The following is a 12,302-nucleotide window of genomic DNA, read 5'->3' as shown; positions in this document are numbered from 1 at the left end:
AAAAATAATAATTCAAGTTTAAAGCGCTTTTGTTAACGTCGAGCCTAATAATCAGGTTCAGAAATACAAAACCACAAATTTCTTCTTTGTCTAACTGAGATTAGTGGAACATGTTTTATCACTTATAATGTCGTGCTCAATTATCACTCATTGTAATGTTGTGCATGGTTTAAACCGCTATTTGCCAACATGGCACAGGGACGTTTGTGTACTTGATTATAATTCCCAAATCACAACACCCAGTTGTAGGAAGATTGGGTCTAAAAGTTGCATGTGAAAGTTATAGCTCGGTAACGTCCTTAACTCAACGTCAATGTTGCTCTCGTATATTTCGGAGAGACAAATATTTGTGCAAGTGACGTTGATTGTATCACGAGGGATCAATAGGTCAATGGCTTTTGCTCTGTTGTGCATGCTTTAGGTCGCTTTTTACCAACGTAGCGCAACAACATGATGACGTTACACTTGTACGCTTGAGATCAGGACAAGTCTGAATTTGTTATCCATCCCAAATCACGACACTCGGTCGTAGGAGGATCAGGTCTAACATTTGCATGGAAAGTATGCATGCTGCACTGGTTGGTATTCACCCGTTGGTTAACACGTGGAACTCTCACCGCAGCTTTGTCCATCAGATTTTGCAAGAGATGAAGCTGAGGATGAGGATGACCAGCGAGGGGGATGTTTCTGGAAGATGCATCCCACGTATATGGTAAATGCAGTGGGTCGTGATGTAGGCGTAGTGAAAGGGATTTCTGCTCCCATGTAAACGATATACAGTTTTAGCATTCCTGTGGTATTTCACATAAAAATAAAATAGAGAATGTTGTCCTTATCTTAACGACTCCGGAAACCATTTATATAAAAAGAAAGTACTTACTGACTTGAGTGACAGCGGGACATAGCCTCTGTAATTTGGGTAATCACTGACTACTAGATTCATATTTTTATAATAATAGTGTCAAAAGGACAATCTTCACAGAACTGTCACTTTATAGTACCAAGAAACCCTTTAAGACCCCCAAATAAACCAATGATATATTCTTTGAAGACGTCAAAGTTACCCCCGCACAGTATGCGTCAGCACAACCACAGATCATTGGTGTCTGGTGCTGCAATAATGACTTTTTTCCACTTCAAAAACATTGTATGTCACAAAGACAATGAACACCCGCAGCACAATGTCCATGTCATGAAGCTAGAGAGAAACCATGTCGGTTTACATAGTATTCATGTCCAGGATTGTGAAACATTTTCTCTGCATTCCATTTTCATAAATAACATGATTTCAAGATTACAATACTCCGAAGCAACATATATTTTTACATGCGGCCTGGGCAATGTCTGGTGTGGTCATAGACGATATAATAAGCCCTGTTACTTCTATTTTAATTGGGTTACGACTCAAAAACCAGGAAAGATTAAAAATAATAATTCAAGTTTAAAGCGCTTTTGTTAACGTCGAGCCTAATAATCAGGTTCAGAAATACAAAACCACAAATTTCTTCTTTGTCTAACTGAGATTAGTGGAACATGTTTTATCACTTATAATGTCGTGCTCAATTATCACTCATTGTAATGTTGTGCATGGTTTAAACCGCTATTTGCCAACATGGCACAGGGACGTTTGTGTACTTGATTATAATTCCCAAATCACAACACCCAGTTGTAGGAAGATTGGGTCTAAAAGTTGCATGTGAAAGTTATAGCTCGGTAACGTCCTTAACTCAACGTCAATGTTGCTCTCGTATATTTCGGAGAGACAAATATTTGTGCAAGTGACGTTGATTGTATCACGAGGGATCAATAGGTCAATGGCTTTTGCTCTGTTGTGCATGCTTTAGGTCGCTTTTTACCAACGTAGCGCAACAACATGATGACGTTACACTTGTACGCTTGAGATCAGGACAAGTCTGAATTTGTTATCCATCCCAAATCACGACACTCGGTCGTAGGAGGATCAGGTCTAACATTTGCATGGAAAGTATGCATGCTGCACTGGTTGGTATTCACCCGTTGGTTAACACGTGGAACTCTCACCGCAGCTTTGTCCATCAGATTTTGCAAGAGATGAAGCTGAGGATGAGGATGACCAGCGAGGGGGATGTTTCTGGAAGATGCATCCCACGTATATGGTAAATGCAGTGGGTCGTGATGTAGGCGTAGTGAAAGGGATTTCTGCTCCCATGTAAACGATATACAGTTTTAGCATTCCTGTGATATTTCACATAAAAATAAAATAGAGAATGTTGTCCTTATCTTAACGACTCCGGAAACCATTTATATAAAAAGAAAGTACTTACTGACTTGAGTGACAGCGGGACATAGCCTCTGTAATTTGGGTAATCACTGACTACTAGATTCATATTTTTATAATAATAGTGTCAAAAGGACAATCTTCACAGAACTGTCACTTTATAGTACCAAGAAACCCTTTAAGACCCCCAAATAAACCAATGATATATTCTTTGAAGACGTCAAAGTTACCCCCGCACAGTATGCGTCCGCACAACCACAGATCATTGGTGTCTGGTGCTGCAATGATGACTGGTATCTAATATCAGGTAGTCTATTGACACCAGACGTTTCTGAACTTTGAAGACGTCCACTTCGTAGAAGAAGTGCGTGATCCGCTGAACGAGCAGGCAGGGACTATTAAATGTTACTTGGCAGGGTAATAGGCCTGGAAATGGCAGTTTCAGGCCTGTTTCTTTTGAGATGATACGTGCTTTGATTGCCGATGCAGCTGATTATTGGCCGAGTTGGAAACTGAATAGAATGTTGGTCTTTTGTAGAGGTTTGAATGGAGACTAGAATAATCCTTAAGAGTATATTTGATAGTGCTTCTGGCTTTTATTTCGGTCCTTTCAGCTTTCAAGTTTTCAGATTAACGGATTCCGGACTGAGGAAAAGAAGTTTTAGTCATTAGAAATTAGAAGCATTACATGAACTAGCTTCCGGGGTGAAACCGCTAGTTAACACATAGTCCTGGCTGGATATGTGTATCAACATATCCCGAGAGCGTGAATCGGTGTTCATGATATTCACCACTGGGTGTCCTTTGAGGATGAATTACACTTTGCAGTTTACAAGCTATGATACATGTGATTACGGATTTAAACGTATACTACTCAAAAGAACTGAAGAACCACCTGATTCTTTGATGTTAATATAGTCAGTATGTTGTGTAATATGTCACGGCTTATAAACTCGATTATTTACGCCATGATATGATGTAAACTCTTTTACTTTTTCACTCACTCACCAAACTTAATATAATGAATTTGTATACCTTTCAGCCACCAAACACCCCCTTTCTAGAAGAAATTGTATATAGATAGATTTAAGTTTGATCTTAAAAAATGATATACTTTCAAAAGCTAAATCCGAAATTCCGAATCCTACGAATAAAGTGACCCTTTGAAACCCTTTTCTTATCCAATAGAAATCTCTGTATAAAGCAGTGTAGATAGTATGTTTCTGACTATACAATGGGTATGTTTTTATGAATCAAATAGTGGGGATACCAGGTGTTCGCGAAAAGGTGAGAGTATCATGTCCACCGGTTGCACCCGTCACACACACATGCAAAGGCTAGTCACTTGTTCATCTGAAAAAAACACGGGAACATATGGTACAAGTCAAAATAGGACATCATTTTTGTCTCTGATACGTCAAATTTGAAATGACCTCCACATGTCTACCATAAAACTTTTTGATAGCTTTACTGAGGTCGTGAAGAAACTGAAGTATCAATCATTATAAGTGAGTTATTATAAAGATACTCAATATATACACGTGTGTTGTATAAAAACCGAATGGTGTGGTACAAGAAGTTCTGGTTAGTTGTCTTGCCCTGTGGCTTACCAGGGCTTTTACATTCAACAATCGATGTTCTGGCTGTGTTCCTCTATCGATGAGGCTGTCAGCAGCTAATTGATTGAATCTCCAGTGGTTTATCGTCATGTCCTGTTCATCACAAGGTTGTGTGAACATTTGGCGCATGGGTCATTGAAACTTGCCATCTCATCTACTGGGGCACCATTTTTAGCATTGGAACATTTAGGTATTAGAATTTTATTGGGAAATCAAAACAGCTTATCTTTGGAAATGTGGGGAGGCTATTCCATGGAATAATTCCACATTTGGTCAACATTATTCGCCAGTCATGTATTTTCCTGAGGTGTTTACGAGGTACGGGGTCATCAGGGATCCTGTCTGGTATGAAGATGGTGGATGGTGTTTATTTTAGGAGGGGTGTAGATTGAAACTCCAAGTAAATTATTCTGGGAGTTAGTGATAACTCTTTGAACATTTATGTAAAGTAGTATATCTGGAAGTATGTTCACAGGATGAAAGTCGGGATAGACGTTTCAGGTATGAAGAATATCAATAATCCCCAAGGGACCACATTACGTGAAGCTCGTGGTTACTGCAAATAGGCACCAGACATTCATGAAATATGGGATAAATCTCTCTCATTAAGGGGGCAGTGGGGTTGCCTAGTGGTTAAATGTTCGTGCGACACGTCGAAGACTCGTCGATTCCCCACATGGGAACAATGTGTGAAGCCCATTTCTGGTGTCCCCCGCCACAGGCTCTCTATTAATTGCATTTTTATTAACATTTCTAGTCGACCTTTTAAAGTGGGCAATGGACGTTGACTTCAAAGACATATACTGTAAACACTGTAATCATTGTGAAGAACTTTAAACATCGTTTCGTGAAGATATGGAGGCAATAATACACAAGTGTTAACACCGTTTCTTTACATGTTGCTCTATGTTCGATGAGCTCTCCTTGTTAACATGATTCCTCATCTGTTTCAGGGTATGTTCAACACTTCCACAGGTCCGGGAACAGATTACTGTTGGTGCACTGCCCGGAGACATTCGCTAATGTCACCATGATGAGTAAGTCCTTATTTGGAGGAATGAGCCACTGATGACCCAAGGGCATGTCACAGGTCATATCAAACAATAATAACTCGTTCCTTGACCTCATTAGGCACAAATGAAACCGTCCTAAGGACCAAAATGAAATCAATCCTTAGGCCCAAAGTGAAAAAGTGGAGATCCTTTTTTCTGATATCATGATGGTTACATTCATTTGTTTTTCATTTTCGTATTTGGAATGCCAAGTCTGTGCAGAGTTGCGTCCCTTAGCTATGCCAGAGACCTGGGATCGTTGCTTTGAATATCAGATTTCCCCCTGATTTTCTAGTTTTCTTAAGTTCTAGGTTTGTCCTCGTTGGTAGCATTACAATGTATGAAGTCCATATCTGGTGTCCCTGGCCGTGATATATTGCTAAAATCATACTCATCAGTCACTCAAACTGCTGGAGGAATGTCGAGATATCAGTAAATATAAGAAATTCTAGTTTTATAAAACAGACTTCTCAGACAAGGGTATTAACACTTTCACAAAACTGGCTCCGGGAACGTACATCGGGATAGGTCAGTAAGACAGTTTCAACAAATGACTAGAGATGTTGCTTTCATTGGACATTCATCAATTAGCTGTGACTATTCCCCTGTAAGCCACTGATTGACGGAGGGGAATTAATTTCAGATGATATCACCAGTTTATAGACCATTGGTTGATGGGAATTTAATCAATCTAAATCAAATGATATTTTTACAACTTTCCCAAAATAATGCTTTCGTCGTCAAGTCAAAGCATCAACGAATCGGCCGACACCTCAGACAATAGTATTTACACTTTTACAAAACTGGCTCCGAGAACGTACATCGGGATAGAAGATCAGAAAGCCAGTTTCAACAAATGACTAGAGATCTTGCTTCCAATGAAGGAGATTCATCAATTGGCTTTGACTCTTGTAAAATGCTGATTGACAAATAGTGTGAGTTACGTTATTTGCGGGGAGAATATCGCCTCATGCTGGTGATTAATTATGGAGGCAATAGGAGCGGATCCAAAGGGACTTAATTAAAGAGAGTTCCACGTTAGACTTTGCCATTACATTTTACACACACAAATTTCTGGCGCCTTTGATCTATACATCCACGCATATTTTCTTCATCGCAGGTCCCAGCAAGGTGCAGGAGCTCATCACTCAGTGCGAGGAGAAGATGCAAAGTCTGGAGAAGAAATACACGGACAAGATGAACGAACAAGGCGTGAGTGACACTCTCAGTGGGGTGTCCTGAGTGTGTAGGAATTGGTTGCTGTCGGTCTTTAGACACTTGTCGGGGACGTTTAGATATCCTGATCATGATATACTGGTACTTTTTCGTGAAGTTGTCTGACGGAAAATAAATTATTGAAACGTAAATTCTCCCTACCTGACACACAGGGGCGTTTCACCATCCCTTGTACTTGCGACTTAAAAAGTAGTTCCGTGTTTGGAAAACCTAAACAAATATAAACAATTGTAACAAAGCACATTTAGGATAATGAGCATTATTTATCATACATTTAGATATGATTATATACAAATTTTTAAATCAACTTCAACAAAAAGATATTCTTCAAATCTGCCAGACCGATGTTGGAAGCGAAAGAATACACGCTGGTACTTTACTTTCAAGTTACAACAATTGCCCTTTGCAAAAGGAACAGTCTCAATTGATTGGCAAGAACTGATATTAACCCCATAAATGACCCCGATAAGGGGAGCCAATTTGCAGCGAAATATCAAGTGTTATGTTCACTGCAATGAAAATATCACTTTTCCCAACTTCTGAAAACTTTTTTGCATTGAGGTATATAAGAACGTAATTATATTCCACTAATACCTTCTTAAGGGGCGGTGGTGTAGTTTAGTGCCTTAAGCGTTGGCTCGTCAGGCCGACTTATTCTTTCCCGCCCTGAAATAGTCGCCTGCAGTAGAGGCAACGTAGACTCGACCGAGACATTGGTTCTGGAAAATTCCGACTGTTCTGCCATTTCTAGTCCTGACTGACACAGTCGTGAACTGATGCCATAAAACGATCATGTACCACACTGCCTTGACTGCCTATTGGATTTGGTGTATTTAAGTGGAATGATCTGACAATTCCGAACACAGATTGTCAAGTTGAGTGGGGTTTATTTTACATTTACGTGGGTTATTACTGCGAATGGGATGCCTCAAGTGGCAGTATACCACAAACACACCCGCAAACCTAGTTCAGAACAGACATATTGGTTCGACAAAGTCTTTGACCATCGGTGTCATTTCACACTTTATCGACCACGAACGGTTCCTGCTTGTCTAACTGTAAAAATCTCCCAACATACGCCGGCCTTGGCTCTCATTACTAAATGACATTGTGATGTAAAATTTATAAATCGTCCATGGAGATGACATCATATTTCAGCCATTATGCATGGTTGTTTATGCACTATACTGTCACCTCCAATGCATAGTGCATTTTCCGAAGTTGTTGTCCTGTATAATTTATTATGTATAAAGCCAGTTATGCGTTATTCACCTCCAAGGGGACATGAATTATACGACAGACTAAGTGAAAATTCAACAGATATGCATTTTTAACGCATCTTTAATGATGTGTATTCTCCCCAGGGAGCTGAGAATGCCAAATTAAAGCACATGGAGCCGTTGGCTTTGGTAATAAAATGCAATGAGCTTTTGAGTCTGATTCTATTTTGAGTCTAAGGCTAGATAATGACTATTGTTATACTGTATACTTTATTGTTTTACATTGTGTCATTGAATTATGATGCACGTTTTGAAATCAGCCAGTTTTGAAATTGGCAATTCCCCAACTATAAACTAAAACCTAAATAGTGGCATTTGTTTGCAAAATATAAACTAATACATACAGAGAAATGAAAAGGACAACCCTGCATATTCATCCCTCATAAATAAGAGGCATTTTTCTCTGCAATGGGTCTATCTAGTTTAAATTTCCTCATACTTGATATCTGACCATGAAATACGTCCTTCAAGAACATGTAACTCTAATAATATAGATATATAAACGAGACATGAAGGGGGGACATTCATTGGCCATCTCGAAGTAAATAAAGCAACAAAACACTTTCCATATTCATAAGAAATCCCTGTCTAATAGCAGATTGTACGATTCCGACTGTGTTTTAGAATCACCATCAAATAGTAATGACACCAGGTGTTCGCGAAAAGGTGAGCGTATCCTGCCCCACCCGTCACAAGCACATGCACAGGCAAGTCAATTGTTCACCTGAAAACCACGGGAACAAAAGGTGCAAGTCAAAATAGTGAATTGCATCTGGCATAATGCTTGTCACTGATGCGTCAAATTTGGAAATGTTATTCACATATCTACCATAAAACATTTTGAAAGCTTTGCTGAGGCCTTGAATGTTGTGACCTTGTCTTGTATGACGCTCTTGGTCGAAAGAGCATGCTTGATTGTACTCAAACGTTGTGAAATGTAAATACCAAGGGCTACAAATAGGTACATGGTGGTACGATCTGACAGTTAACACTGACAGGAAGATACAGGCATCAACAGAGTTATGTGCCACCATTGACGCGTGAGCTGTCGGTGGAGGGCAGGATGGAGGACTGAAGGATTGTGTTATCAGACAAATCTGTTCTCGGGGTAAACTGAAGTATTCATAGGGTTAACGAAGGGTTAAAGCAGTCGTACTTCGGAAGATACAGTTATGTTTAGACTTGCACAAGTCTCTAAGGCAATAATTATTCGTTCAAATCATAATTTATTGATTTCATGAATATAATAAGAACAAGTTGTCCCTGTTAGAGACTGGCGTCCTTATTGTTCTGTCCACAGTTCTAGACTTGCCTATAAGAAGGATAGAATTACTATACACCCATGGACTTATCATTCAGTACAGTCTTGGCACAAGGCTAAGTTATGTCGGAATCATCTGCATTCACTTGTGTAATCAAAACAACTCATGATGGATGAATTGATGGTCTTATATCTGATCATTTAAGTGCGTTTCGAACACGATTATTGTGTACGTAATTGGGTAGATTAAATATAAATGGGTGACTGTGGTATAAGGTATAAACTTAAATGTACCATCAAATAGCTTCGTTGTTTGAGTGAGCTGATAATTGCTACTTCACACAATGGTTCATCGCTTTGTGGGGCCAGGGACATGCAGAGGTATTAATTCAGTGGATGTTCGAACATGCAGGTATTAATCGAGTTCATGTACATATATTGGTGCTCCTGATGTAAACTGTAAAAGCTTTTAACACCTGGATCCCTATACACAGTGAGAGATTGTGTTCTGTTAATGCTGAGTTTCATAGCTTTTCCTTGTAGGTAAAGTTCAACAAATTACAGGTACAATTATTAACTCACATAAACGTTGCATCAATTCCTTTTGATGCTGTCACAATAACGAATTACAATATTCTCCCACAGTGTTAAATGTTTATAAAGGGGATTGTCGAAAACGGATGGGAAATGCAATATTTCTACTGAGAGACGCCTGAAAATAGAATAAGTTTAACAGCAATGAGGAAGCTTTGTATGAATGCCTTTGTTCGTCGTGTTATAATACGACGTAAAAGTTTAACTCACAAGCCCGCCGTTTACATTATCATTCTTCGATCTTACATGTTACTAAAATACAATGTATTCTTTCTGTAGTATGACTGTACATATATATATATATATATCAGAAAGGACAAAACGCATTAACGAGCGAGTTTTAAAAGTGATTGACCAGCATATACACTGCAATCTTCACGAAATTAAACGCCCAAAATTGGACTCATGTGGGGAATTGAATTCAAGTTTTTACCGCGAACTGCCAACACCTTAACCACTAAGCCACTTCTTTTCTTTGCTCTTGTCTGTCACCAATAGCCTAAGGAATTAAAGAAAAAACTGAATCACAATCAAATCTTGAATGATTTGGCAAATCTGGATTGCCTGAACTCTAAATTAAATGAAATTCCATTTGAATTTTATTCGTTCTATTTTACAGATGTATACTTTTAAATATAACTGCATTTCTGAGAATAAATGTTAGTCTACATTGTTTCATGTTATGCTATTTGTTTTCAGATCAAGGGCGACTTTGCTCGCCTTGACGGCGAGAAGCCAGGTCCGTCCATTGTAGAATGTGCAGCGTCTCGCAATGTCACCTTCATCGTCACCGGAACTCGCGGACTCGGCAAGTTCCGACGTGCCTTGATGGGCAGCGTTAGTGATTACGTCATACACCACTCTCCAGTCCCCGTACTGGTATGCAGGCACAAAGATAAAGATTAACTTAGGCACCAGCGAGTAGGACTCTTCTAACGTTCACGGTGACCATAGCATTGATGAGGCTAGTAGATGCGATGGATGGACACTGTCCATGCAAAGTGATTTATGGAATTACGTTCATGTCGTTTAGGTGTTTATATATCATTTGTATATAAGTGTTTGAGAAGGTATAGATGGTATTCAATGCCACTCACAGGTACAATCGTTGAGCTGAACTTGGTCACCGTTGTCAGGGTAGTACATTTATAAAATGTATATTCGGATTTATTTGTAGATGCCATTCCAAATTGTTAAAATGACAGCTTTTGTTCTCTAAATGGCAAATTCCCTTAATATTTACAGTAAATACGACACATAAGAATAAACAAGCCTATCAGCTTATATTGGTCAATATTGTATTGTAACCTTGTGCACATGCGTGACGAACATATATCGCCAGGATGCAGAAATAAATAAGATATCACTGAGACTGTGTTGTGAGCTTTCCTTTCTCCCCAGTCACCAAGGGTTATTGAATGAAACTTGCTGTGCATTGTTCTTTACTTGACTCTTTTTGTCAATACACTGCCTCGCTGAAATACGGTTCTTCTTGCAACTCTTGCGGTTAATACCATCAGAAAATCGGAAAGAAAGACTGACAGTCTCATTAAAACCAGATCTTAGTGCATGCTACCACTAGAACAAAGATCTGAGGACATCCCATTACAGGTCATGTCAGAACGACCTTTCGCGAACTTTGACTGACCAATTAAATGACTATTAGTGACAAAAAGTCGACATGAGCCAATCAGAAAGCACCTTTCTCGAGCTACACGTCCTGAGTTTCAAACTGGCGACTTCCATTTCAGAAAAAAATATTTTAACAAAGTTCTCGATTTTTTTTCTCTTTACAAAAGAACATTTTGGAACGTGTAATAGATGGCCCAGATTGTATGGGAGTACTTCCACTGGCTATGCAAAGTCCCTTTCGTCAAATGTTTATGCCATAGACGCGAGATATTGTCGTACGGAAAACCCCGTGTTTACCTTTCACACACAGAGAGAGAGAGAGAGAGAGAGAGAGAGAGAGAGATGGAGAGAGAGAGAGAGAGAGAGAGAGTGAGTGACGTCAGTGACATCAAACTAGGTCAGTAACATCAACAAACTACATCAGCAACTAGAGACTACATCAGTAACAACAATCTACATCAGTAACAACAAACTACATCAGCAATATCAAGCTACATCAGCAACAACAAACTACATCAGCAGCAACAAACTACATCAGCAACAACAAACTACATCAGCAACGACAAACTACACCAGCAACAACAAACTACATCAGCAACAACAAACTACATCAGCAACAACAAACTACATCAGTAACAACAAACTACATCAGTAACAACAAATTACATCAACGACAACAGACTACATCAGCAACATCAAACTACATCAACGACAACAGACTTCATCAACGATCAACAGAAGGCTATTGTCCTATCATCTGACAAGTAAAAACTGTAAAATGAAACATTCACAAAACTGCCTCAGATCATAATTCTTTATTTAAAAAAGGAATGCAATATCCGTTTCAAAGGGTGTTGAAGTGTCAGAACCAGGAACGCCACATTGTCAAAGGCAGTATACTCTCTACAAAGTGTTTCCACTGAAACTGTTATTTAATTGAACTGTAACACCCAATCAGCGTGTAAAGACGTGTCCCCTGGCGACATGACATGGCATGAAGATTGGGCTTTGATGACAGAAAGTCTCCCTACTGTCGGTAACTGACCCCTGATGCAGTTATGTATCGCTGAATGTGTTATTCATCCCAAATCACGACACTCGGTCATAAGAGGATCAGGTCTAATATCTGCATGGAAAGTATGCATGCTGCATTGGTTGGTATTCACCCGTTGGTTGACACATGGAACTCTCATCGCATCTTTGTCCATCAGACTTTGCAAGAGATGTAGCTGAAGATGACCAGCTATGGGGATGTTTGTGATATTTCCAACAAAAGCCTAAAGCCATGTTACAGCCATGTCGGCGCGGTGGCGGGGATTACTGTTCCATACAGAGTATCTTACCCATCGTTTTTTCGACACATGCAATTGC

The 12,302-nt window shown here is 39.4% G+C and overlaps 1 protein-coding gene across 2 annotated transcripts in view; it reads left to right on the top strand.

The window, feature by feature from the left end:
* Positions 1–10,669, top strand: part of LOC124136031 (universal stress protein in QAH/OAS sulfhydrylase 3'region-like) — a 57,065-nt gene extending 46,396 nt beyond the window's left edge. For both annotated transcript variants that reach the window (XM_046501782.2, XM_048383106.1), the window contains exons 2-4: positions 4,830–4,913; positions 6,049–6,140; positions 9,999–10,669. In XM_046501782.2, coding sequence (XP_046357738.1) covers positions 4,830–4,913; positions 6,049–6,140; positions 9,999–10,205 — 383 coding nt within the window. In that variant the 3' untranslated portion in view covers positions 10,206–10,669. The remainder of the gene's footprint in view (positions 1–4,829; positions 4,914–6,048; positions 6,141–9,998) is intronic.
* Positions 10,670–12,302: the final 1,633 nt, after the last annotated feature.

This window comes from Haliotis rufescens, unplaced genomic scaffold, assembly GCF_023055435.1.
Source record: "Haliotis rufescens isolate VD_foot unplaced genomic scaffold, xgHalRufe1.0.p SCAF_44, whole genome shotgun sequence".
Taxonomy (NCBI): domain Eukaryota; kingdom Metazoa; phylum Mollusca; class Gastropoda; order Lepetellida; family Haliotidae; genus Haliotis; species Haliotis rufescens.
This window is presented reverse-complemented; position numbering and strand designations above follow the sequence as displayed.